Source organism: Gopherus flavomarginatus, chromosome 6 (assembly GCF_025201925.1).
Source record: "Gopherus flavomarginatus isolate rGopFla2 chromosome 6, rGopFla2.mat.asm, whole genome shotgun sequence".
NCBI classification, from domain to species: domain Eukaryota; kingdom Metazoa; phylum Chordata; order Testudines; family Testudinidae; genus Gopherus; species Gopherus flavomarginatus.
The window spans coordinates 51,390,296-51,417,938 of NC_066622.1; the positions used below are offsets into that span (position 1 = coordinate 51,390,296).

The following is a 27,643-nucleotide window of genomic DNA, read 5'->3' on the forward strand; positions in this document are numbered from 1 at the left end:
TTTGGGGCGGGGGCGGGGCCGGACCCTGGCCAGTAGAGGCCACGCCCCCCAGCCCGGAAGTGTCGCGTCAGGACCCCCAGCGTCCGAACTAGCGTCAGCGACATGGAGTCACCGGTGAGGGCCTGGGTCCGCCGCCTTCCCACAGTGCCCCGCGGGAGGGGCCTTGATTGGCAGGCCAGGCGGGGGGAGAGGGGGACGCAGGGACTGGGGGCAAAAGCTCCACCCTCCCGCCGTGACCTCCGTGTGACCCCCAGGGCCATGACCTTTTCCTGCGCACACAGTCCCCCTTCTCCCCCCCGGCTCTGTTCCCCGTCCCTGCACCTCCGGCATGCCGAGCTCTGACCCTTGTGCCCAGCGCTCTTTGCCGGCGAACTCCGCATGGGACCCGCTGCCCTGGTCCTTCCCTGCGGGGTGCCTGGCTCGGCGGCCCCTGCCAACCTCCACATGCTGACGGGCTTTTCCTGCGCAGGTGCTGAGGAGCCCGGAAGAGATAGCAGCGCTGTACCGCGAGCTCAGCCAGTGCCCCTCGCTTTGCAGTGCCTGCATCGGGCCCGAGGTCACCACTCAGTACGGGGGCAAATACTGCAATGTCTATACAGGTACTGACTCCGCTGCGCCCTGCGCGTTCCAGGGCCCCTCTGTCCCAGTGCGGGGAGGGCTGGGGGCAGAGGGGCCCCAGGAGCAGAGAGCAGCTTCAGTGTTCCTAGCTCTGGTTCGGCCTCGCCATGGGAGGCCCCCCAGGTCCCTCATCTCTGAGGTGAGGCACTGAGGAGGTGATGGGCTCAGACTATCTGCTTGCCATATGTCAGTCTCAGCAGAAACCACACCAAGAGCCCACTTGGGGCTCTTCACGCGTGTGAAGGGATTTGTGGCAGTTGGGTTCTGTCGGATCAGCACAGCACCCCCGTGGGCAGGCTCCCTGGGCTTGGGCTCAGCCCTCCCATCCCTGCAGCTGGCTCCAGCAGAAGAAGCAGTGCATAATGGGATCCTTTGTTGTAGCAGAGAGCACTGTACTGCCTGTCTGTTACCTACAGCCCCCTCTCTTACAGTCAGCAGAGACGCTGCAACTCCCTCCACTTGTCACAGCAGCATACGGCCCTTGTCTTCCCCAGTTAAGGGTTCTACGGCCTTCTGTGTGGCTTCTCCGGCCTGGCCAGTCCTGCTTCCTGAGTCACTGCTCCTAGCTCTCCAGACTTCTATCTTCTCTCCACTCAGAGACCTGACTGAACCATGGGGCCTGCCCATTGCCACATGACTGTCATCCCTTTCTCCAACTGGAGAGGTGGGAGAAGTGTGCTGGCCCCAGCTCCCTGCAACAGAAGCTAGACTGCGGTCCCCATGTGCCAGCTGGGGAGCTGAGGCACAGACAGTGACAGCTGATTTTCAGAGGTGTCCCCCATCCCAGCTGCTAAGCGCTAAGCACTCTTGACCATCAAGCCATAAGGAACTGGGCCAGGATTGCACAGAGCTAGGGCTGAACATAGATCTCCTGAGCCCTAAGCTGCTGCCTCAAGCCCAGTTTGCGTCCAGATAGCACAGAGAATGCCAGGAGTGCAGGCAGGCAAGGTACCCTGCTCTGCACACAGGCCATCCCATCTGGTATCTTTGCTCTAAGGCCAAAGGAGAGGGGAGTGGTGCCAGCCCGGTGCAGGCGGCAGCTGACTGCCCTCTCCTTCCAGAGTGGTCTCAGCAGGACCTGGAGAGAGCTGAGAGCGTGAAGTTCTGCCGCCAATACCTCATCTTCCATGACAGCCAGGCCATCGTGTACTCTGGCCCCTCGGGCACCTGCAGTGAGATCAAGGGAGAGTGAGTGTCTCTGCCCTGTGCCTTTGCTAGTGCCCACCGTGTGCCCATCGCCATCCCCACAACTCTGCTAGAGCCTGGCCTGACTGGCTGCCCAGTGTGGGCATGGCTGGGCGGGAGGTAGGGGCTGCCCTGCCGTGGGATGTGGGCAGCTGGGGAAGAGCTTGGGCTGTGTTGGCTCCAGCAGGAGGGACAGAACCAAAGTGTGGCTCTGCACCTGGTCCCCTGCTCAGAGTGTGGAGGGTGGGATGTCCTGGGGGCCTTATGTGTAGCCATGAATCACCTCTAGCTACCAGGCTGCTGGCTGGGGAGGCAGAGTATTCCACTACACTGTTCTGCTCCCTCCCCTGCAGCTGCCCGTCCCCTTTGTCCCTGGGGGGGCTCCAGGCTGAGTTGCCTGCGAAAGACCACTAGCAGAGGGTGGGGCTCTTGGCTGCACCTGCTCCTGCCTCCTGGAGAAGGCATCTGGGCCACCTCAGGCCCCCCTATGCCCACTGCTTCTCCAACTTTGCAATGGGGAGCTCCAGGTGCCAGGCCTGCTGTCCTTGCCTTTTGCTGCACCTGCTGGGAGCAACTCTCCATTGTGCTGTGTCCTGGTGTGTGCTGTGTCCTAGATGGAATATAGGAGCCAAAGGGTTCATATGACCCAGTCCCTGGCCAACAGTAAACTGTGTTAACCATGGCCTGGGCTTTAGGATTTGGGGACCTCTGCTTGCATAGTTCCAGGGCAAACAGCCCAGCAAACACCCCTTTAACTTTTGCTGAACATCCAGGAAGGAAGGGAAACCAGCTGAAGTTTTTGAAATGGAAAGCATTGAGTCAGGCTTTCATTGTAAGAACGCCCCATGTTCCCTTTCCCTTTGGCAGGAGGGGCCTCCCCATGCCAGACAGTCTTGTAGACAGGGTTATAGCTGGCAAATAACTGCATTTGGGGAAAAGAGAAGCAGTGAGCTGAGAGCGACTAGGGTAACTGCTGCTGCTCAAGTCTGATCCTGTTTGCTAAGAAGACGACAAGCCCAACACACCAAAGATAGAGCAGAAAAGACAAAAGAGAGATTCAGCATCTGTCTCTGGGGCTGACTTCATTGCAGCCTCACTGCTGGAGAAACCCAGGCCCAGCCCATGTGCTGATCAGCCATGCTGATTGCTGGCAAACTTGTCCTCTCGGTTTGGCACAGTGCTTTTAGCAGCCAATCGGTCACGGGTTTACAGTGGTGTTGCAAAATACTCCTCTATCTCTGTATAACGCTGTCCTCGGGAGCAAAAAAATCTTACTGCGTTATAGATGAAACTGCATTATATCGAACTTGCTTTGATCCACCTGAGTATGCAGCCCCGCCCCCCTGGAGCACTGCTTTACCACATTATATTCGAATGTGTTATATTGGGTCCCGTTATATCGGGGTAGAGGTGTATGTAGGCATGGCTGGCTCAGCCACACTCTTATTAAATAGGAAGGAAACAGAAAAGGCTAGGAAAAAGAAAAAGGATGGGGAGGGCAAAGACCACATGGGGGAATGAGGGAGGGACAAAGTCTCATGTCCCAGATGGGGGTTACAATTCAGCCGAAGCCAGCGGAGGTGGTTCTGGCCTCTTGGTCCCTCTCTTTGGCCTGGCCTGGTCTGGTTAGGACAGCTCTCAGGAGGAGGAGGGGGAAGGCCTGGTTCCAAGGCAAACCACCCACGATGGTGAAGCTCGCTGCAATGGTTGTCACCACACAGTTGCTGCTCCAGCTAATTTCATAAGAACGGCCACACTGGGTCATACCAAAGGTCCATTTAGCCCAGTATCCTGTCTTCCAACAGTGACCAATGCCAGGTGCCTCAGAGGAAATAAACAGAACAGATAATCATCAAGTGATCCATCCCCTGTCTCCCGTTGCCAGCTTCTGGCAAACAGGCTAGGGACATCATCTCTGCCCATTATGGCATATAGCCATTGATGGACCTATCCTCCATGGATTTATGTAGTTTTCTTTTGAACCCTGTTATAGTCTTGGCCTTCGCAAGATCCTCCGGCATGGAGTTCCACAGACTGACTGCGTTGTATGGAAAAAATACTTCCTTTTGTTTGTTTTCAACCTGCTGTCTATTAATTTCATTTGGTGACCCCTAGTTCTTGTGTTATGAGAAGGAATAAATAACACTTCCTTATTTACTTTCTCCACACCAGTCATGATTTTATAGACCTCTATCATATCCCCCCCTTAGTCCTCTTTTTTCCAAGATGGAAAGTCCCAATCTTATTAATCTGATATGGCAGCCATTCCACCCCCTAATCATTTTTGTTTTTCTTTTCTGAACCTTTTCCAATTCCAGTATATCCTTTTTGAGAACGAGCGACCACATCTGCACACAGTATTCAAGATGTGGGCATACCATTGATTTATATAGAGGCAATATGATATTTTCTGTTTTCTTAATGATTCCCAAGATTCTCTTTGCTTTTTTGACTACCGCTGCACATTGAGTGGATGTTTTCAGAAAACTATCCACAATAACTCCAACTTCTTGAGTGATAACAGCTAATTTAGTCCCATCATTTTATATGTATAGTTGGGATTATGTTTTCCAATGTGCATTACTTTGCATTTATCAACATCAAATTTCATCTGTCATTTTAACAACAAGGAGTCCAGTGGCACTTTAAAGACTAACAGATTTATTTGGGCATAAGCTTTTGTGGGCAAAAAACAAACTTCTCCAGATGCATGGAGTGAAAATTGCAGATACAAGCATAAATATATATTGGCACATGTAGAGAATATATTGGCACATGAAGAGAAGGGAGTTCCTCAGCTCTTGTCCCTTACTGCCCCTCTTCTACTTACGCTACATTGATGACATCTTCATATGGATTCCACCTGGATTTCAACAATTTCCACCCCACCATCAACCTCAGCCTGGACCAGTCCACACAAGAGATCCACTTCCTGGACACTAAAGTGAAAATAAGTGATAGTCACATAAATACCACCCTACACCTTGCACGCCTCCAGCTTCCATCCAAGACACATCACACAATCCATTGTCTACAGCCAAGCCCTAAGATACAACTGCATTTGATCCAATCCCTCAGAGAGAGACAAACACCTACAAGATCTCTCAAGCTTTCTTAAAACTACGATACCCGCCTGGGGAAGTGAGGAAACAGATTGACAGAGCAAGACGGGTACCCAGAAGTCACCTACTATAGGACAGGCCCAACAAAGAAAATAACAGAACGCCACTGGTCATCATGTACAGCCCCCGGCTAAAAATTCTCCAGCGCTTCATCAACGATCTATAACATATCTTGGAAAATGATCCTCCACTCTCACATGCCTTGGGAGACAGGCCAATCCGTGCTTACAGACAGCCCCCAAACCTGAAGCAAATACTAACTAGCAACTACCCACCACACCACAGAAATGCTAACCCAGGAACCAATCCCTGTAAGAAACCCCATTGCCTTCTCTGTCCCCATATCTACTCTAGCGACACCATCATAGGGCCCAACCATACGAGCTACACCATCAGGGGCTCATTCACCTACACATCTACTAATGTGATATGTGCCAGCAATGCCCGTCTGCCATGTCTATTGGCCAAACCAGACAGTCTTCTACATAAAAGAATAAATGGACACAAATCATATATCAGGAATGATAACATACAAAAGCCAGTAGGAGAACACTTCAGTCTCCCTCAACATTCAATAACAGCTTTAAAATTAGCCATTCTTCAACAAAAAAAACTTCAAAAACAGACTTTAAAAAGAAACTGCAGAGCTGCAATTCATTTGCAAACTTAACACCATTAATTTGGGCTTGAAAGGGACTGGGAGTGGCTGGCTCATTACAAAAGCAGTTTTCCCTCTCTTGGTAACTCCCTCATCATTTATTGGGAGTGGACTACATGCACCCTGACTGAAATGGCCTTCAACACTGGTTCCCCACTTGTAAGGTAACTCCCTTCTCTTCATGTGCCAATATATATTTATGCCTGTATCTGCAATTTTCACTCCATGCATCTGAAGTGGGTTTTTTACCCACGAAAGCTTATGCCCAAATAAATCTGTTAGTCTTTAAGGTGCCACTGGACTCCTCATTGTTTTGAAGATACATGGTACCACTCTGATACTGTCTGCCATTTTGTTGCCCAGTCACCCAGTTCAGCAAGATCCTTTCGTAGCTCTTCATAGTCTGCCTGGGACGTAACTATCTTGAGTAGTTTTGTATCATCTGCAAATTTTGCCACCTCACTCTTTGCCCCTTTCCCCAGATCATTTATGAATATATTGAATAGCACTGGAGCCAGTACAGACCCCTGGGAGATACCACTGTTTATCTCTTTCCTTTCTGAAAACTGACCATTTATTCCTACTCTTTGTTTTCCTATCTTTTAACCAGTTACCAATCCATGAGAGGACTTTCCCTCTTATCCCATGACTTCTTACTTTGCTTAATAGCCTTTGGTGAAGGATCTTGTCAAAGGCTTTTTGAAAATCTAAATACACTATATCCACTGGATCCCCCTTGTCCATGTGCTTGTTGACTCTCTCAGAGAATTCTAGTAGATTGGTGACGCATGATTTCTCTTTACAAAAAACATGTTGACTATTCCCCAACAGATTACGTTCAACCAGTTTGCCCGGTACTGAGGTCAGGCTTACTGGCCTGTAATTGCCAGGGTCACCTCTGGAGCCGATTTTAAAAATTGCCATCACATTAGCTATCCTCCAGTCATTTGATACAGACGCTGGTTTAAATGATAGGTTACAGACTACAGTTAGTAGTCCTGCAATTTCACATTTGTGTTCCTTCAGAACTCTTGGGTGAATACCATCTGGTCCTGGTGTTTAGTTTATCAATTTGTTCTGGAACTCTGACACCTCATTTTCCCCCAGGTCTGTTTGTTTTCCAGCCTCCAAAGGCAGAGGGGTAGAATAGCCCTTTGACCACCAATTAAGCCAAATTTCCAACACTAGGTTTGATCCACTGATTTCTGGTCCCCTCCTCCTCATAGTTACTAGTGTGACCAGAACACCCAGTCCTTTGGGGACTTTCGTACATATTTTCTTGCACCATTTTGGATGACAGGTCACTGTGACAGCTTGGGAACGTTCACTCTCCTGCACGACTGAGCTCACAGTCAGGGTCAATTGCAGGCCAAAATATCATAAGCCCCAGCTCCACCCCCCCCCAGCACCCCTGTGGGGGTGGGTTAGCACATGTGGGTCTAGGATCCTGTGGACTTCCTGAGCCCTGGCTGTGTGTCTCCTGTCCCCAAGCCATGCCATGCCCCCAGGCCCACTCTAGCCTGTCTCCCCCTGCAGGCTGCTGAGCAGAGAGTCTCCCAGTGGGGCACTTAAAGCCGTTTTGCGGAAAGCCAGCCCTGGCAAAGGCGAGGAGAAGCAGTTCCTTGAGGTGAGTCAATAGGAGGCTGGAGCTCCTGGTGCTGTGAGAAAAGCCCTGGGCAGAGTGAGGGCAGCCCTCGGCATCCTTGCTGTCTGGGACTGAGGTCCCTCCCTGGCCTGATCATGCTCGGGACTCAAGGAAGAGGTCAGCCCTGCTGCTGACGGCCCCTCCTCAGGCCTGGCTTTGGGGTAGAGGGATCCCTTCTCTGTAGTTCCAGCAGGCCGCTGGGGTGAGAATCCCTGTGGCTCTCCCCTCAGCATTTACCAGGCACTGCTCATGGCACACTGGGGCCCAGCCAGCACACCTGATCCTCTTGGGATCCCGGGCTGGTGTGGAGCAGGATGGACAGGGCCGTGGCCAGCCCACTCCTTTCCTTCGTGGATGTAGCAAGCCAGTTCAAGGTGGGCCCTGCTCCCCACTCTGCAGCCAGGCAAACTGCCACCCCAGCTGGCAGCTGTTGCCAGCAATACCTAGCACAGCTGCCTGTTCCCCCTTCCCTGTGCTGCCATTTCCTGCCATCTGCTCTGTGACCCCACAGTCCTGGGGCCTGGCCCCTGATATCTTTGTTCCCCTAGATCTGGGATCAGAATCGCAAGGTGAAGAGCATTAACCTGACAGTGCTGGACAAGCATGGCAATGTCTATGAAGATGGTGAGGCTAGGTCCCCACGGATTCGCCTTCTCCCTGAATTGGGGGAGGGGTTGGGGCTGTGGCGTGGGGCACGATGGAGGATGGCTGGCCGGGCGTGGGGAGGGCGGTGAAGGAGGCCCCACAGCCGTCTGGCTGGGCATGGGGAGGGTGGCGAAGGGAGTCCCCAGGGCCCATGATGAGGGCACTGGGCTGTGCCACCCCACAGAGTCTGACCAGCACTTCCCCAGATCAGTTTGGCTGCTTGTCCTGGTCGCACTCGGAGACTCACCTGCTTTACGTGGCCGAGAGGAAACGGCCCAAGGCCGAGTCCTTCTTCCAGAGCAGAGACCTGGAGCTGAGCAGCGGCTGTGCTGATGAGAGACGCGACAAGGCTGTCAAGGTGTGTGGGGCGCAGCTGGAGGTCCCGAGTTGGAGCTGTGGGTGGACCACTCACCACACCCCCACAACCTGCCGGAAATCCAGGCATGGTGCTAGGGACCTGAGCAAGGATTCAGAGCAATTCCTGACCCTGCCACTGAGTGCTGTGCCCTGCTTCCCTTGGGGATGCTGGGCCTGTGGGGCAGGGGATGGCTGTCCTGTGGGCTCTGGCAATGCAATTAGAGCCAGATTGGCCCTGGGTCCGAGGCACAGGGCTGTCATGCCCCAGAAAGCAGGAGGGCTGGAGGTCAGGGGGTCCCCCAGGGGAGGGGACACTCATGGCTCTGTGTTCCAGGGGGAGCAGTTCGTGTACCACGACGACTGGGGCGAGGCGCTGGTGGGCAAGAGCATCCCGGCCCTATGTGTGCTGGACATGGAGAGTGGCAATGTCTCGGTGCTGGAGGGTGTCCCGGAGCACATTTCCCCTGGGCAGGTCAGCGTGGGCATGGGGAGCCAGGCACTGGCAGTGCCCGACTGGCACCTGCTAGCTGCCCAAAGCAGCCTCCAAACACCTCTCTGTCTGTTCCCTTATGCCAGCTGCCCCTGCCGGCACCCATAGGTCACCTAGTTTCCATGAGGGGTTGATGTGCCTCAGCAGGGGACTCTGTCTCCCAGGACGCCAATCAGCAGGGCGGGGCCATGCTTTGGTTCTCCAGAGGGCACCACTCATGGTTTCATTCCCTTAAACAGAGTGAGAGAGTTTCTAGCTGCTCTTGGGCCACCTCTGACACATTTTCCCCTGCCACCAGATTCTCCCCACGCCTTCTCTTTCCCTGCCCCTCTTGCTCATTGGGGCTCTCCTACTTTGCCTGCAGGCTTTCTGGTCCCCTGGTGACACAGGTGTGGTGTTCATAGGCTGGTGGCATGAGCCCTTCCGCCTGGGCCTGCGGCACTGCACTAACCGCAGGTGAGTGCCCTGTGCTGCTGCCAGATGCCCCTGCCTGAACAAGCGGTGCGGGGGAGAGGAGCCTCCCCATGTCCAGGTGTGGAGCCGTATCCATGTAGCTTAGGCCAGTGGGACTCTCAGAGAAATGCCCTTGAGGCGCCTGCTGGCTGGGGCTGCTCTGCCAGGGCAGAGGGCCAGACTGGGGCCCACCCAGCCCTGCTCCGAGAGCTGGCCCCAGCTTGCGGGCATCTGCTGCAGTTGCCTCTGAAAGAGGCCACTGCAAAGGGAGGGGCTGCGGGGGGCTGGGGCTGCCGGACTCAGCCTGGGGAGCCGCAACTCGGATCTGCCAGCTGGGAGCAGTGGCAGGAGTGGGGGCTGGGCTGGCTGCTCCCATCGAGTGTAGGGCAGGAGGGTTGGGCAGCTGTGGAACCCATGCAGTGACGGCCGCGCTGCTCTGATTCCCAGGTCAGCGCTGTTCTATGTGGACTTGACGGGAGCAAGGTGTGGTGAGTCGCTGCTGCTGCTTTCTGAGCCAGTGCCCTGCCCATGTGCCCCCCCCCACTCTGCCCATGGTCCCCACTGTGCCCATGTGCCCCTGCCCACATGCCCCCAACTTGACGATGCCCTACCTGCATGCCCCCTGTCCTGCCTGCTGTCCATGTTCTGCCCATGCACTCCCACCTAGCCTGCGTGCTGCCCTCATGCCCTCCGCTCTACCTGCGGTCTCCACCCTGCCCATGTGCCCCTGTCCTATCTGTGTGCCCCCTGCCCGCAGTCCCCACTCTGCCTACATGCCCCCATCCTCCTGCTGCCCGGCCTGCTGTTCCCTGCCCTGCCAGTGTGTCCCCTACCCTGCCCGCGGTTCCCGTTCTGCCCACATGCCCCCGCCCTGCCTGTGCCCTTCCTGTGGGCCCCTGCCTGCCTCCCTCCCTGCCTGCGCGACCCCCGGCCTATGATCTCCTCTCTGCGCATGTGCCCCCTGCCCTGCCTTCATCCCCTCATCCTGGCTGCGCCTTTCCCACATGCCTCCTGCTCTGCCTACGTGCGCTCTGCCCACATGCCCCCTGCCCTGCCCACATTGCCCCATCCTGCCTGTGCCCTGCCCTTCCCTCATGTCCCCATCCTGCTTGCACCCTGCTCATGTGCTCCCCATTCTCCACCATGCCCATGTGCCCCCTGCCCACAGTCCCCGCTCTGCCCACATACTCTGTCCTGCCTGCGTGCCCTGCCCATGGTCCTCGTTCTGCCCATGTGTCCCCTTCCTCCCTGTACCCTGCCCGTGTACCCCCAGGTGTGTCCATGCCCTGCCCTGCCTGTGTTCTCCCCCTGCGCTTTCAGTCCCCGCTCTGGCCATGTGCCTCCATTCTGCCTGCACCCTGCCTGCATGCCCCCTGCCTATGGTACCCCTCTGCCCACGTGCCCCATCCTGTCCGTGCCTGGCCCGTGTGCCCCCCACCCTGTCTGTATGCTCCCCGCTCTGCATGCTGCAATGCCCCCGTCCAGCTTACCGCCTGCCCGTGTGCCCCCATCCAGCCCGAGGCCTGCCCTGCCCAACCCCTACCCTGCCCCACCCTGCCTACCTGTCCATCCTCCGCCCTACCTGCCCCCATCCTGCCTGTGCCCACACTCCTCTCCCGGCCTTCCATCCCACTGCAGAGCTGCTGTCAGATGACACCAAAGCCGTGTGGTCCCCACGCCTGAGCCCTGACCAGTGCCGCATCGTGTATCTGGAGAGCGGCGTACTCGGGCCCCACCACCAGTGCAGCCGCCTCCGCATGGTGAGTGGGTCCCGCCAGGCTGGGGAGTCAGTACCAGGGGTTGGGCGTCAGGCTCTTTGCCACCCAGCCAAGGCCGTATGGGCCATGTCCGCCAGTGGCACTTCCTGCTGTGAACGAGTAATCGGTCACATTGCGTAGGCTGGGTGCTTGGGCTTCTCCAATGCTGCCATAGCCAACTGTCTGTGCCCATGGCGGCACAACAAGAACCATCTTCCCTGGGCATGTCAGCCTGATACATGGGCCTGGCCTTGCTCGCTCTGCTGGTGCCCCCTGCTCCCCACAGGGTCGCACCTATTGCCCCCTAGTAAGGCACCAGATGGTGCCCATCGCACAGTGCTGCTGCTCCCTCAGGTGCCCGGGGGGAGCTGGGAGAGGCCTGCTGGAGTCTAGCTAACCCAGGGCAGGCTCCCCAGTGTGCTGGGCCTCCCCATGAGCAGCCACCAGCCCTGCCCTGGATCCCCCAGAAAGGAGGGGGCAGCATTGCAGAACAGAGCCCCATGCTGAGTGCCCCCGGCCATCTCTTGCAGTATGACTGGTACACGAAGGTCACCTCCACCGTGCTGGATGTCGTGCCCCGGCACAGCCAGGGTGAGTAGCCAGCCAGGTTCACTGGAGATGAGGGAGGAGCTATGCAGCGGGATGATGAGGCAGGCTGGGCACCCAGGGACTGGCGCTCTTCCCATGTGAAAGTTAGCATGCGGCGCTGTCTGCTCAGGAGGGACCAGGGCTGCTTGGGACCAGAAGGGGCTGTGGGGTGAGAGTGAGGGGCACAGGCAGGGTTGGGGAGGCAGGGGGCTGTGGGTTGGGAATGAGGGGCACTGGCAGAGCTGTGGGGGCAGGGAGCTGAACAGGAGCTGCATGGGAAGCTTGGTTCCCTGTTGCTGGCCATTGGTGTGTGTGCCCTGTGTCAGCCTGGCTGGTGTGCAGAAGACAGCGCGCTGAGCCTGGGGCCCTCTCCTTGCAGGAACGTTCACAGGGATCTATTGCCCGGCACTGCCGGGCCTGTGCTGGGCAGCCGATAGCCAGAGGGTCATCCTGGACACCGCTCAGCGCAGCCAACAGGTACTAGGGTGGGGAACTAGGGCAGGGCAGCCGCACAGCTATGCTGCCTGCAGGCATACGCAGAGCCCGGGGCCTAGGCCAGCCCTGAGCAGAGAGGCTGGGGGTGTGCTGGGCCCTCCCTGGCTCTGGCTCAGCCCCAGCTCTGACAAAGCTCTTGGTGTCACTCTAGGAGTTGCTTGTGGTGGAGATGCTGGGTGGCAACGTGACCTCTCTAACGACGGGTAAGTACTCAGCAGCCTGCTCTGCTTGCGCTGTCCCTGGCTGCCCAGTGGGAGGGGCTGGGAGTCCTGCTGCCCGCAGACTCCTCCAGTGAGCTCCAGACCATGACCTAGACATCTATCCCTCTGCAGGTGCCCCCCTGGGCAGCTGGTCTCTCCTCACCATTGACCGGGATCTCCTGGTGGCCAGGTTCTCAACCCCCAGCTGCCCCCCTACATTGGTAAGGGGGAATGGGCTGGAGTGGGAGGCTGTGCTATGACCACATGCAGACTCAGGAATAAAAATGTACTGGCTGCATCCACACCACACGCCAGCCAGCATGCCAAAGCATCTCCCTGCTCAGGTGCTGGGCTAGCAGGGAGCAGTGGGGCAGGAGTGAGGGGCACCAGCAGAGCTGAAGGGTGGAGCCCAAGGCTGGGCTAGCAGGGGGCTGCAGTCACTGGCGCTGCATGTAGGCTGCTTACTCATTCAATGCTGTCAGTCTTTCCTTGTCAACCCCCCTTGCCAGCTGCAGCCATTTCCTCCCCATATGCTGCCAGAAGATATCTGCAAAGGCCCCCCCCAAGCTCCTGCCCACCCCACCCCACCCCCACCTACAGGGTCATATGCCCACTTCCTGAGCATGCTGCGCTCGCCACTGATGGGCTCTTTCCCCCGGCAGAAGGTGGCCTTCCTCCCCAGGGCTGGGCAGGAGGCCCAGGTGCACTGGGTGTGTCTGGAGGACGTGACCCCCATCCCGGAGATCAGCTGGGCGATCCGGCCCCTGCAGCCGCCCCCCGACCAGGAGAACCCGAAGTACAGTGAGTGCCGTCGGGGGTCGTGGGCTAGGCCCTGGAGGGCCGGCTCCAGCGCTGACATCACACTCTTCCTTTGCAGAGGGTATCGATTTCGAAGCCATCCTGCTACAGCCCAGCAAGGGGCTAGGGCCGAAGAAGCTGCCCCTAGTGGTCATGCCCCATGGTGAGACCCTTGCCCAGTGTGCCCCTCCCCCACCCCAAGACCCCTGCCTTCCCCAGCTGTGTAGATCTGATTCGGCCTAATTTTGAAGCCTAATTTTGAGTGTTGTGCTGTCAGATCTGGCTCTCCTCGAACCGCATCAGTGCTGCCACCTTGCTCTGGGGGGGTCCCCATGCCCACCCATCTGCAGCTGTTCCCCTCTTGCCATGGGGCCAGCTGTTGTCCTGTGCCATAGGTTGTCACAACGGCTGCAGGCCACTCCCCTTTCACTGGATGCTGATTGGCCAGCACATTTCCTCCTCCCCCCCCATGGCAGGGGGAGGGGAGCAGCCCCAACCCAACCAGTGCCGGACGTTGACAGGCGGGTCCCTCTGGATTGGCGGGGGGGACAAAATTCTGCCCTGATGGTTGTGTCCATGGAGAGTCCTTCCCTAGGCAGCTTGCTCCGGTCCCTAGGAGGATGGCAGGCGGTTGGGCCAGATCTGAGTGAGGCACTGCAGCCTGGCGTATGACGGGGTGGCAGCCCTGCTCGGCTTTGGCACCTGCCATCAATAGTGCAGGGAGCCACGTGCCTGCCGGCCCAGGCCAGGATCCCACCCTCAGCACAGCTGCGTCATCACAGTGAGCTGCCAGCACCCGCTGGGCCAAGCCTGGAACAGGGTCAGGGTGGGGATACAGAGCTCAAGAGAGGTGGGACCGAGAACTGTCCCCTGGCTGCATGCAGGGCAGAGCCCACCCAGCCCCACAGGGAGTGCAGCCACCCAATGGTCCTGGTCCACCAAACCTTCAGCCCCACGTGGAGCACAGCCACCCCACAGTCCTAGGCCCCTAAACCTCTCAGCCCCATGGAGACCACAGCCACCCCACAAGCCTGGGCCCTTCCCAACCCTCCAGCCCAATGGAGAGCACCGCCTCCTCACTGGCCTGGGCTCTCAGACCCCCGCAGACCCCCGCTACCCCACAGGCCTGGGCCCCTGACCTCTCACCCTGAAAGCCTCCTGTTCAAGGCAGTCGTGTGTTGGGGGAGCCTAGCAGCATGACCACTTTGCTCACTCAGCTCTTCCCCTTCCCTGCCAGACACCATGTCCAAACAACTACACTACACACTACCTTCGACCCCCTTCCCTCTGGGCTCTGCCCCATGCTCCAGCCCCTCACTCCTCTGCCCTCACCTTGCAGGAGGCCCACACTCTGTCTTCACGGCCAGCTGGATGCTGTACCCTGCAGCGCTCTGCAGGATCGGCTTCGCTGTGCTCCTGGGTGAGTCCTGCTGGAGCCACAGGGGACAGGCATGATGCAGCCAAGGCCTGGTGAAGTGGTGGCTGTGGGCTCCCTAGGTATGGCCGTGCTCGGCCCCTGCCAGTTCCCTGGGCACTGAACCCTGGGGAGGAATTGCTGGGCCAAGGCTGGAGCCCTGGTGCCCTGGAGCCCCCTGGAGAGGGCTGAGGGAACAGCTAGGCCGAGGCACAGGGAGGCTGAGCTTCTAGAATGCAGCACCAACATGGGGATGGCCATTCAGGGCAGCGCCCTGGGCACCATCAACATCCCTGGGGCAGCTGACAGGAGGGTGCAGTGCCCTGCCCAGCCCAGCCCCACCGCACTTGGTTGCTGCCCTCTCTCCCTGCGTCACAGGCCTGCAGGTGTCCTTTGGCAAGGAGTGGGGTCTCCTGGCGGGCACCCTGCTCCCCGAGCCTGGCAGGGGGCTGGCTGTGGCAAGCCAGCCCTGTACCTTCATGAACCCCTGCTGCAGGGGGACTGGAAGGGGCTTTCCCGTCACACTGAACTCTCTCCCACAGTGAATTACCGTGGTTCGTTGGGCTTTGGCCAGGATAGCATCGCCTCCCTACCTGGCCACGTAGGCTGCCAGGATGTCAAAGACGTGCAGGTAGTGGTTGCCCCTCAACCTCCCCCCCCAGGAGTGGGACAGTGTATGACACACAGCCAGGGGACCAGACTGTTCCCTCTGGGCACCTCCCGCCCAGAAACTTAGTAGTGGGAGGTGGGCTCAGCCAGCCTGTCAGGTCCTGGCCCCATCCCAGCGCTTCCCCTCTGCCCCCACCCTGCCCACTCTGGGCGCCCCCTTCCAGGCCTGGCTTCCTCCTCCCTGAGACAGCCTTGTCTGCCCCATGGCACTGCCCATCTCATCCCATTGCAGTACTGCGTGGAGCAGATGCTGCAGGAGGAGCCCCTAGACTCAGCGCGGGTGGCACTAGTGGGTGGCTCACATGGGGGCTTCCTTGCTTGCCACCTCATCGGCCAGTACCCGGACACTTACCAGGCCTGTGTGGCAAGGAACCCAGTCGTCAACATGGCCTCCATGATCAGCGGCACCGACATCCCGGACTGGTGAGTGCCTGGGGCTGAGACCTTCCCCACCCCCTGCACCTGGCGCAGCCTGGGTCCCGCCCTGAGCTGGGCTCTGTTGCCTCTGCAGGTGTCTGACTGAGGCTGGCTTCCCCTATGCACCCAACATCCTCCCAGATGCTTCCCACTGGGCAGAGATGCTCCATAAGTCACCCATGCAGTACGTCGCCCAGGTATGGAGCCCCACCACCGCTCAGAGACTCTGCACCCCCCTGTGACGGCTTCCCTGGGATGCAATCTAGAACTGGGGTACTACTGACCCCTCTGTCTTACCAAGCTGGGTTCCCTCTCACACTGTTATGCTGTGACAAACTGCAAACTTCTCCAGGTACTACACACACACAGCCATCCACAGGCAGGGACGCACCCAGATGGGTTACATGAATGCTTTTGACAGACACTAATGATCCAACAACAGAGAGTCTCCAACCAATTCCTCCCAGTTCCCCAGCCTAGGACCCCAGGGCTGTACTGTCTTGCCCTGGTCAGAAGCCTGACCAGTGTAAATTCATTACTCAGTCTGCCACTTCTAGCAAGGAAAGTGGATATGCACCAGCCCTTGCAACCTGAGCAGATTTCCCAAGCACTTCAACCAAAACGCACTGTTTTAGGTAAAATATAAAACAGATTTATTAACTACAGAAAGATAGATTTTAAGTGATTCTAAGTAGCAGGCATAGAGATCAAAGTTGGTTACCTAGGAAATAAAAGTAAAATCACAATCTGAGTTCTATAAACTAGACAAGATTTTGAATCAAGTGGTGTCTCACCCAAACAGATAATATAAGCAGGTTACCGAACTTCTGTACACAGGCTGGGACTCCTTCAGCCTGGGACCACCTCCCCAGTTCAGTCTTTGTTCTCCAGATGTGTTTCCAAGTGTTGATTTGTGGGGGGAGAGAGGGCAAGTGATGATGTCACTTCCCCCTTTTATAGCTTCTTCCAGCTTGTTGGAAAGATCCTTTGCTATGATATGGGTCAAGCAGTCTCCATTATCTACATGCTATTTCTGAGAGGTATCCATTGTATTCTGGAATTGTCCTTGGGAGTGTGGATTCCTTTAGTGGGCCATCAGCAGTGTCTGGCTGTTCCATTATGGCACCTGAAAGGCTGGATGTGGGTATTCCCAAGCTCACAACATATTTCAGTGACACACACATTTCAAAACTTCATAACTCCACATACAATCATGGGATACTTTGACTTCTATATTTGGGTGGGTGGCTCCAGTCAAGATAACAGGGCCACGCATGGGGGGAGCAAATTCTGTGCCAGCCCACAAGGGTGCCATTTCAGATTTTTTTGGGGACGGGGGAGCAACTTAAGTAACTGAAAACTCTAGGGTGGTTTCTTTTGTTTTGTTTTTTTGGCAGATAATTTAGAAATCATCTGATAGGAGCACTGTAACTAATTCCTATATCAAGAAAGAAAATTAGAAAATATTAGACCCACTCAGCTTTAATACTAACGTTCTGACATCTTGTGGCAAGTCACTTAAGGGACCGTGGGTAGGTTTATATAATTGTATATATATTGTAATGTATATTCTTACTCAGATACTCTTGCTAACGTCAGAAGGGACAATCGTGGTCATCTAGTCTGACCTCCTGCACTTTGCAGGCCATAGAACCTCACCCACTCACTCCTATAATAGGCTCATAACCACTAACTGAGATACTGAAATCCTCAAATCATGATTTAAAGACTTCAAGCTATAGAGAATCCACCATTTACACTAGTTTAAACCTGCAAGTGATCCATGCTGCAGAGGAAGGTGAAAAAAACCCCAAGGTCTCTGTCAATCTGTCCCAGGGAAAAATTCCTTCCCAAACATTAATATAATGATCAGTTAGACCAGAGGTCGGCAACCCTTCACAAATAGTGTTCCAAGTCTTCATTTATTCACTCTAATTTAAGGTTTCATGTGCCAGAAATACATTTTAATGTTTTTAGAAGGTCTCTTCCTATAGCTCTTGTAATAAATAACTAAACTATTGTTGCATGTAAAGTAAATGAGGTTTTTAAAATGTTTAAGAAGATTCATTTAAAATGAAATTAAAATGCAGAGCCCCCTGGACTGGTGGCCAGGACCTGGGCAGTTTGAGTGCCACTGAAAATCAGCTCCTGTGCCACCTTCGGCGCACTTGCCATAGGTTGCCTACCCCTGAGTTAGACTCTGAGCATGTGGGCAACCCCCATCAGGCAGATACCTGGGAGATGATTCTCTGTAGAAACTCAGGGCCCTCCCCATCTAGTGTCCTATCTCTAGCCGTTGGGGATTTTTGCTACAGGCAGTCGCTGATGTGCCACACACCATTTTAGGCAGTCCTGTCATACCATCCCCTCCATAAACATATCAAGCTCAGTCTTGAAGCCAGTTAGGTTTTTTGCCCCCACTGCTCCCTTGGGAGGCTGCTCCAGAACTTCACTCCTCTGATGGTTAGAAACCTTTGCCTAATTTCAAGCCTAAACATGTTAATGACCAGTTTATATCTATTTGTTCTGGGGTCCACATTGGTGCTTAACTTAAATAACTCCTCTCCCTCCCTGGTATTTATTCCTCTGAGGTATTTAGAGAGAGCCATCATATCTCCCCTCAGCCATCTATTGATTAGGCTAAACAAGCCAAGCTCTTGAGTCTCCTTTCAGAAGGTAGGTTTTCCTAAGATCCTCCTAGTGGCCCTTCTCTGCACCTGTTCCAGTTTGAATTCATCCTTCTTAAACATGGGCAACCAGAATTGCACGCACTGTTCCAAATGAGCTCTCACCAGTGCCTTGTATAATGTCACTAACTCTTCCCTGTCTCTACTGGAAATACCTCACCTGAAGCACCCCAGGACCGCATTATTCTCTTCCACAACAGCATCACTTTGGCAGCTCATAGTCATCTTGTGATCAACAACTACACCTGGCTCTTTCTCCTTCTCTGTCACTTCCAAATGATAAATCCCTAGCTTATAGCAAAAATTATTGTTAGTCCCTAAATGCATGACTGTTACTTCAGTTTACAAGGTCATCCAGATCTTGTATGATATTCTGGTCATCCTCCGTATTGGCAATATCTCCCAGCTTTGTGTCATCCACAAATTTTGTTAGCACACACCCACTTTGTGTACCAAGGTCAGTAATAAAAATGTTAAATAAGTTTGGTCCCAAGACTGATACCTAAGGAACTCCTCTAGTAACCTCCCTCTACCCTGACTCAGTTCACCTTTCAGTATGACCTGTTGCAGTCTCCCCTTTAAACAGTTACAATTATCCACCTTTTAGTTCTCATATTAATCCCCATCTTCTCCAGTTTAACTAATAATGTCTCATGAAGAACTGTATCCGATGCCTTCAGTAGATTAGATCTACTGCATTTCCTTTGTCTAAAAAATCAGTTCATTGGCCAAACTGGACAGTCTCTATGCAAAAGAATAAATGGACACAAATCAGATGTCAAGAATTATAACATTCAAAAACCAGTCAGAGAACACTTCAACCTCCCTGGACACTCAATTACAGCCCTAAAAGTCGCAATTCTTCAACAAAAAAAACTTCCAAAAACAGACTGCAATGAGAAACTGCAGAACTGGAATTAATTTGCAAACTGGACACCATTAAATTAGGCTTGAATAAAGACTGGGGGTGGATGCATCATTACACAAACTAAAAACCATTTCCCCATGCTAATTTTTCCCGTACTGTTACTCACACCTTCTTGTCAACTGTTGGAAATGGGCCATCCTTATTATGACAACAAAAGTTTTTTTTTCTCCTGCTAATAATAGCCCACCTTAATTGATTAGTCTCAGGTGCCACAAGTACTCCTCATTCTTTTTGCTGATACAGACTAACACAGCTACCACTCTGAAATTAGTAATTTTGTACCACCTCTTGAATCCAACAATTGAAACAATTGTATAAAAATCTACAATTACTTTTGTCGTGGAAAAGGACCACCACTCAGTTGAGTTGATCAGACAGCCTGAGGCTCCTTTATTGATTAATCAGAGAATACAAGCATATATGCAGGGAGAGACGACAAAGTCCCCTAGCAAGGGGAAGTCGCTCTACCTTACAGCAGTGGTACCTGGGTTTATATAGCCAAAAACCGCACATTAGCATATGAACTCATGCATCCGAATATACCATATTTGGTTAATACAATGACACCATTTCCTAGAAACATATAAAATAAGCTAATTTTGCAAGCTTGCCCTTTGCAACTTCCCCTTTTTACAGGTTGTTTTGTTTGTCAGGATCTTGGCACCTGGTGTCCACCTACTTGCGGTTTCTGCAGCTGTGCTCCCAAGCAAAATTTGAGGAACTTGGGTTCAAAAATACATGTTTGTTCCTTTGGCCCAGTACATTAGGGTTATTTTTATGCGTGCACAAGCTTTTTAATGAACTATAGTGACCTAGCAGTTATTAGTCTATTTCAGTAGTAATGCAAGGGACTTTATATTAGTTTAATCCCTTAAAGGCAGCATTTTAATAGCATAATAGTGTGATAATAGTAGTGTATAGAGAAATCAGAGAGTGAGCCTCAGGAGAGTTAGTGGAAAATCAACTTTTCTTACTTTACTATATGTTAGTATGATTGAGGCCTATGGTCTTGATTTAATTTTTGGCAGCATCAAGACCTGGCTTTTGGGCCTGGGGTTAGTTTTCTTTATCAATTCCCTCCTTTGTTTGCTGTTGGATTTAACCCAGCAGCAAACACTTCATCAATATCTGATAGGGGAATATTTATAAGCTCTTGTGCAATTTGTTCGATTGCTTCCTGATCCACTGTTTCTTGGTCAGGGTTACCTTCCCGGGGAGTGTCAAAAGGGGTCTGAACGTTATCAGAGAGGCTAGTTCTGAAAGTAACACAAATATCATTATTGACATTGGTGGGTGTGTAATATGGTTCGGGTCTAACAGGGTAAAGAGGACCCAATTGTGGAGGGGAATAGGAGCGGGAAGGAATACTAGGGCAAGTACAATGCGCCCAGCAATTACAGCAACACCAACAGCAAATACATGTAAAGGCAATTGTACCAATGATGAAAAGAAGCCACACATACCAAGGGTGTTTTTGGGGTGATAGAAAACTTTTTGTGAATTGACACAGAACATCACCTTTAACACAGAGGGTAGAGACTAAATGAACCGTTTGGAGGGCATTTAAAGCTTCCTGGTAGACAGTTTCTAAATAATGAATTTGGGTTCGTAAATGTGAAATAGACTGAATTTCTGGTAGGAGGGATAGCAATGAGTGGAATCGGTCAGGGACAACAGAGGTCCAGTTGAAGGGAACCCGGAATTCTAAATAGATCTGATAGTCTTTCTCTGCGGGCCAGTAAATGTTGTGAATGCCTGAGCTAGTGTGGAGATTAAAAGCCACATCATGTATGATTGAAGAATTAACATGAACGCAGCTGCTGTTAGCAGACAGTAAGTTATGGGAAGCTAGATCTTGTAAAGTGCCAGGGCCTTCCCAACATACTCGGTGGTGAACAGTTACTACCTCTCCTGGGTGTAGTTTCCTAAAGCACTGCAGTTGTGGGGGCTGCAAAGGCCAATAGGTCCAGAGATCACCTAGACCTATCCAAAGGTCAGGGGCTATAGCCGGGGCACCAATTAAGAAGCGGTTAGGACCGCCAGGAGTTTTAATTTCCCAAACATCTCGATGAATTACCCAGTCCCACAAACAACCGCCCCAAGGGCCTGGAAGGATACGGTAAGTGGGGGCCCAAAATCCTTTCACGGGCCCATAAGCCCGGAAGGAACATTGCGAGCGCCAACATCTCCATCTAGAGAACTTCCACGTAAACCTCCATGGCCACAAATCGAGGGGGATACCAGATGTGTTAGTAAGGGCAGTGGGCCAGCGCTGTTGTTCAAGGTCCTTGCGTAAAGAGAAAAGAATAGTATTGAGATAGTCCTGTACTTCTGAACATGCTTGATCCCACTGCAATGCCTTTCCTGACGTAGCAACCTGGTGGATCATTTGTGTGAGCAGAGTCTGGGTAACAATACTCAGTGTCGAAATAGTGTGGAGTGCGCCTATACCGGCCTTCTCCTCAGTAATTTGAGCCCCGGAAATAAACCCCTGAGCTTGGTCTAATTGTCCCAGATGACTTTCATGTTCCTGCGTTTTGTATAGGGTCCAGGCTGATGCTGCAGTGTTAGCACCATGCAGCAGAGTGTCAACAATATCCCTTCTTTTTCTACCTTCTGCAAGTCTAGCCTGCTGCTCCAATAAGCGTAGAGCAGCACCCTTTGAGCAATTAGAATAAGTACTCGTTATTTGGAAATGAGAGAGGGGTATTGAGAAATGGACAGTTCCCAAAGTGGCATTTAGAATTGTCCATCTGAATCCTGATAAATGAGGGTTTTCAGTAGGCTCATACCATAACTGTTGGTTTTGAACCTGAATACCTTCTTTGGCCAAGGTGATGTTAATTGAGTGTGAAGGGGTGTATTGAAATAAAGTGCAAGTTAAATTTTCAGTGATGGGAATATCCTGAACACAAAGGAACCCCACAGTGGCTAAACATATTCTGCTAACAGTAACATTAGTTCGGGTGGCATGGGTGGCTACAAAACATTCGGGACCTTTGTTAGTAAGGGGCTGGCATGCACCTGGGACGAGCACAAGGTCTATATCATGGTCAATGTCCCACGTGTCTATAATGATTTTGGCTTGGTCAGACTTTCCTGTATAGTTAATGTAAGAGGTTACATTACGGTAACTAAGATATACCATGCCAAACGCATTCCATTTGACATATCGTTGGTATACTTGACCCTGCAGATAGAAAATTAACTTGGTTAAACAGTAGGAAAACAAATCACCAGTGGAAGAGGGCCTAGGCCACTGCCTAATGGTTGAAGTCTCGGGTAAGTAGGGATCTATCTGGGGTTCAGAGCGGACATGGGTACGATTATTCGAGATACTACTGGGTGGGGTTGGGGTTACTATGGGAGGATTACTTACAGGAGGAATGGTGGGGGAAACAGTAGAAGTATGGTTCAGTAATTCTGGAATAACGTAACATGGCCAAGGGGCCTGCGGTGGGTAGCAATTAGCCGCACCGGGAAGAAATCCTAAATACCAGTGTACCCCACATTCCCATGCAAATCGGCCACAAGTACCCCCTTGATACCTCCTTTGACTGTTCTTAGCCACCACACTTAAAATCTCTACACCAGTGTTTGAAATGCAAATCTCACTCAGAACAACAAACTCTGCATTTCACTCTGCTTGCCGTGGCTGGTTCCCCAGGATGCAACCTGGAACTAGGGTACTGCTGAGCCCAGTCTGGCTTACCAACCTGGCCTCTCTCCCCGCACAATTCAACACGTGGAAGTACGTCTGGAGGAAAAAGACTGAACTGGGGAGATGGTCCAAGGCTGAAGGAAAGTTCCAGCCTGTGTATGGAAGATCTGTAACCTGCTTGTATTGTCTGTCGAGGTGAGACACCACTTGATTCAAATCCTGTCTAGTTTAGAACTCATATTGCAATTTTACTTATTTACTTAACTACAGAAAGCTAGATTTAAGTGATTATAAGCAGTAAGCATACAGATTAAAGTTGATTACCTAAGAAATAAGTTTGAATTTTTTTCCTAAAACAGTGCATCTTGGTTGAAGTGCTTGGAAAATCTGCTCAGGTTGTAAGGGCTGGTGCTCATCCACTTTAATTTGTAGAAGTATTGGACAATGAATTTACACTGGCCAGGCTTCTGACCAGGGCAAGACATACAGCTCTGGGGTCCTAGGCTGGGGAGCTGGGGGGAATAGGCTGAAATCTCTCTATTGTTGGTTCATGAGTGGCTGGCAAAAGCATTCATGTAACTGAGCTGGGTGCATCCCTGTCCGTGAATGGCTGTGTGAGTGCAATACCTGGAGAGGTTTGCAGTTTGTCACAGCAGCAGTGTGAGAGGGAGCCCAGGTTGGTAAGACAGAGGGCTTAGTGGTACCCCAGTTGCACCCTGTTTTAGTTCCAAAAGTCTCTGATGTTCTTTTTCTGTTGCTTGCAGTTTGTGCAGCATCAATTTTGCAACTGCTTCACTCTCACCATCTTTCTGCTTTTCTGTCCCCATTTCCCTTTCCTGAAATAAGCAAACAGAAAATAACAAACTTTAACTGTTCTTAGCCACCACCCAGTTGCACCCCAGGGAACCTGTCCCACCCCCCTGTTCTGAAACCCTGTTCAGAGACCCAGACCCAGACCCCGCCCCTGCCCTGCTCTCCCTGGTCAGAGACACACACACCCCTCCTCATCTTGGTGTGGGCCCACAGTGCTGGCTGTGGGACCTAGGTCTCTGCACTGCTCTCCCTACAGGTTCGGGCACCTGTGCTCCTGATGCTGGGAGAAGAGGATAGGCGTGTTCCCCCCAAGCAGGGGCTGGAGTACTACCGTGCTCTCAAGGGCAGGGGCATTCCTACCCGGTGAGTCCGTGGGGGGCAGGACATGGGGGTCGGCTGGGGAGAGAGAACTGATTGGTGCAGGGGCCATGGCTGGAGTGGGGGGGACACAAGCTGGGTGCTCAGGCGCAGTGAGGCCAGTGGGGCTGGGATCACCAATGGAACAGGCTGGCACCAAGGGAGGGAGCTGGAGTTATATGGGGGAAGCTGCCTGGAGGCTCAGATGGCTGCGAGGAGTTGGTAGATCCCACATGGGCGGGGGGGTCTCGGTGCAGGAGTCCTGGGGGAACTGGGGGGGGAGGGGTCCCAGTTGCATGCTTGGACAAGCGGGGGCTCTTGGTGTGTGCCCAGGTGGATGGGGGGGTCCTGATGAGTACCCTGACAGGTAGGGGTCCCTGGGGAGCTGATGGGGGGGTCCTGGTGCAAACCTGGGTGGGTGGGGGAGGTCCATGGGGAGGTGATGGGGTGCAGGCCTGTGCCCAGGAGTGTGGGTGGGGGTCCTGGAGAGCCAGTTCCGGGGTACCTTGCCAAGCCCTCTCCTTCTCCACAGGCTGCTACTGTACCCCAGGAACAGCCATGCACTCTCTGGCGTCGAGGCTGAGGCCGACGGCTTTATGAACATGGCGCTCTGGCTGCTCCAGCACCTGCAGTGCTGATAGGTGCTGTGCTCCGCATCTCCCTGAGCCCTGTAACTTGTTTCCAATAAACCCACGGCTCATCTTTTGTCTGAGTCACCTCATCCCCAGGGGTGTTGTCATAAACAGATAGCTAAGGGTTAATGTCTCTTTCACCTGGAAAAAAAAGTAACCTGAAGCACCTGACCAGAGGACCAATCAGGAAACCGGATTTTTTCAACTCTGGGTAGAGGGAAGTTTGTGTCTGAGTTCTTTGTCTTCTGCCTGAATCTCTCTCAGCTAGAGAAGGATTTTTCTATTTCCTGCTTTTCTAATCTTTTGTTTCCCAGTTGTAAGTACAAAGAGATCAAATAGTGAGTTATATGGGTTTTTTTTCTAGGTTACTGACAGGTGTGGCCTGCTCCTGGGTGGAGGGGCCGGGTCTCTGCCGCAGCAGGGGCCCCTTTTGCTAGCAGGCTATGGGGCTGGGGTGGGAGGAGGAGGAGCCACCTGCAAAGGGCCCTGGGGGACGAAGGTGGAAGATGTCCTAATGCAAGCTCTCCCCTCCCCCAGCTGGCTGGCGTTACACTGCACCTTGAAAACAGCTCATCCTGTGAGCCTGCCCCCTTCATGGGCTGCCTTACAGCCTTGCCAGGCCAGGGCATGGGCAAGTGTCTCAAAGCGCCAGGATCAGGCCCTTGAGGAACCTCTCAATGGCCCGCCCCCAAGGGGCCCCCCTCCCTCAGGGCAGGCCACACATTCTCACCTCCTGCCTACCCGGGCCTGCTGAGCCATAAGCCTGGGTGAGACTTTCACCCCCACCCTCCCAGCACCCAGACAGTGTTGGCAGTGACACACAGCATCCTTGTCCAGTCAGAGCAGGATTTCTGAGTCACCGGGAACAGCCAGGGCTGAGACAGCTTCACCTAGCCATGGTGTCCTGCAGACACGTGTTGGCTCTGCCCCCGGTGAGCGCTGCCCACTCGTTTTTTATCCCTGACATATCAGGCCAGCGAACTCAGGTCCAGGCTTACTTCAGACACCCCACCTCCTGGCCCCAGAGCTGGGAATTAATTGTGACATCCCTGGGGCATCTTTCCAGGTCCTCCAGGTGGTTCGCTGCCCCTGCCTCTCATGGCTCCTTCTCTATCCCAAGAGTGGCATTTCATCCTCTTCGCATCCACAGGGTGGCAATGCAAAGTACAGAGGGAAACTGAGGCATGCACAGGCATCATAAAAACTGCAGAAAACTTCCGCTTTGTGGCAGCAGGAAGCAAGATTTCCCCAGCTCTGCTGCCAGCAGGGCAGGACACTTGGTACATGGGCCACAGCTGGGCATGTGTCCCAGTGCCGAGTCAGCTAGAGCTGCTTGGGGAGGGAGGAGAATGGGGACAGGCACTAGCAGTACAGGGCCTCTGTGTATCATGGTGGGGTGGGCGATGGGGAGAAGAGAGCAGCTTGCTCCTGGCCCGCCTAACCTTCAGCCACTGCCTGGCCCTACAGAAAGAGCAGCAGGCCTACGCAGATGTTGGCATAGCAGAGAGATGGCACTATGAACAGGCTGCAGGACTGGCAGGTGGAGCGAGAATCACCGCTAGAGCAAAGAGAGGGGCTAAGGGCAAAGTCAGGGGGGATCGCCTATGCTAGGTGAGTGATGGTAGATGGAGAACCAGGAGCGAATGGAGCCAAGAGTCCTGGGCACTAGCCAGTGTCAGAAGCTGTGGTGGAGCAGCCAGTGGGCTGGGCTATGGGCAGGAAAGGGGGCATGAGAATCGCAGTCTGACGGTACCTATGGTCATTGCAGGAACCAGGGCTCTGGCGAACAGGGCTCCCTGCTCACTGCTTACCTCCCCACAGGCTGGAGTGCCAAGTGCAAGGTCTTAGTCCCTATCTACAAGGGGCTCTGGGCCCAGCATGGCTTAGAAAGCCTGAATGGTGGGAAGGCGAGTGTGAGTGACAGCTCACCATGGGCCCTGGCATGGGGGCTGTTCCTAGCCTGGCACCAGTCCCTTGCAATCCCCCCAGCCCCTCACCCCAGCTCCAGTGGGGCAGGCCTCTGGACTCCACTACTGGACCTTCAGATCCCTGTCCCTGTGGGGTTCCTTGCAGCAAGTGCAGCCTAGCCAGAACCCTGTGCAAGGCTGGACTGCCCCCTAGAGAAGTCTCAGAAGATTCCCAGGCTCAGCACTGAGAGGCAAAGCCATAGGCCAACCTGGCCACACCAGGGCCATGACAGCTGGTGTCAATGCCCCTCCTGGGTCCAGGTCCTTCTCCTTATCTCAGGACTGAGTCCCCACACAAGACAGCTCTGAGTCCAGACATCTGTTCCTGGTGGTCTCCAGCAGGGTACTCACATCCCACCTATCAGGTGTCCTGCTGGGTTGTGGCTCCCTCGTTTCTCAGCCCCACAGGGAGCATCCCTGAGCCATGTGCAGCCAGCGTGACACCCCTCTGCAGAGCACTGCCATGAGCAGGGTGCTGTGACCCCTGCTTGTGCTATCTAGATGCAGGGGAGTTAGAGGTTGCGCTAGTGTCTGGCCTGGCTGCTCATTACTGAGCCCTGCCAATTTGTCAGACCACTCTATTTATGAGTAAACGCTAATACACCCAGATAAAAGCGTGAAATTAACAAGCTTACAAAGGGCGCAGAACTGATAAGTTTACCTGGGGCTAGCCACATATCTCATGTCCTTATTAATGCTCACCAATCTGTTCATGTCCCACCATCAGTTGAAGTGGCCTCAATACCTTAATGTTTCTCTTCCTGGCTTTATCTCAACAGTCCTCATTCCTGCTTAAAGGAACATACAGCATTTCTTTAATTCATTCTACTTCCACAATATAATTCATTCTACTATCACAATCCCTCCTTTTGGACAAGCTACATAATGACCAATTACTGGGTTCCACATATCAACCATTCTTTGTCTCTGTTCATCAGCAATATGTAGGCTCATCATATTAGCACTTTGGTTTGGGGCAGCTACCTGCATGACATGTCTTACACAATTTTGGATACAACAGGAGATTAACTGAAAACATATAAAAATCATTAGGATTCCAAACAGGCAAGTCAAGGCTCCCTGAAAC

At 53.4% G+C, this 27,643-nt stretch overlaps 1 protein-coding gene across 9 annotated transcripts; it reads left to right on the forward strand.

Annotated features, from left to right (window-relative positions):
- Window positions 1-24,662, forward strand: APEH (acylaminoacyl-peptide hydrolase). 9 transcript variants are annotated; one of them, XR_007775092.1, is made up of 22 exons: window positions 2-114; window positions 470-599; window positions 1,680-1,806; window positions 7,120-7,210; window positions 7,777-7,852; window positions 8,080-8,231; window positions 8,565-8,702; window positions 9,085-9,176; window positions 9,621-9,661; window positions 10,812-10,933; window positions 11,461-11,521; window positions 11,898-11,995; window positions 12,165-12,216; window positions 12,346-12,434; window positions 12,876-13,014; window positions 13,091-13,174; window positions 14,351-14,431; window positions 14,968-15,056; window positions 15,327-15,517; window positions 15,606-15,708; window positions 23,814-23,963; window positions 24,490-24,662. XR_007775092.1 is itself a non-coding variant. In XM_050958656.1 (22 exons), exons 1-22 carry the CDS (start codon window positions 103-105, stop codon window positions 24,593-24,595), a joined length of 2,181 nt encoding a protein of 726 aa, XP_050814613.1. In that variant the 5' UTR covers window positions 2-102; the 3' UTR covers window positions 24,596-24,662. The 9 variants fall into 9 exon arrangements, 7 of the variants coding, with proteins under 7 accessions (XP_050814618.1, XP_050814613.1, XP_050814616.1 ...); XR_007775093.1 differs by lacking the exon at window positions 24,490-24,662 and adding an exon at window positions 16,909-17,043 and having other exon boundaries at window positions 23,857-23,943; XM_050958656.1 differs by having other exon boundaries at window positions 23,857-23,963.
- Window positions 24,663-27,643: the final 2,981 nt, after the last annotated feature.

What these genes read in the sequence shown, in the direction of transcription:
- APEH (XM_050958656.1), top strand. An exon ending in AGCACATTTCCCCTGGGCAG is followed by an intron (nt 8,703 to 9,084) that starts GTCAGCGTGGGC and finishes CTTTGCCTGCAG; the next exon opens with GCTTTCTGGTCCCCTGGTGA. An exon ending in CGGCTTCGCTGTGCTCCTGG is followed by an intron (nt 14,432 to 14,967) that starts GTGAGTCCTGCT and finishes TCTCTCCCACAG; the next exon opens with TGAATTACCGTGGTTCGTTG.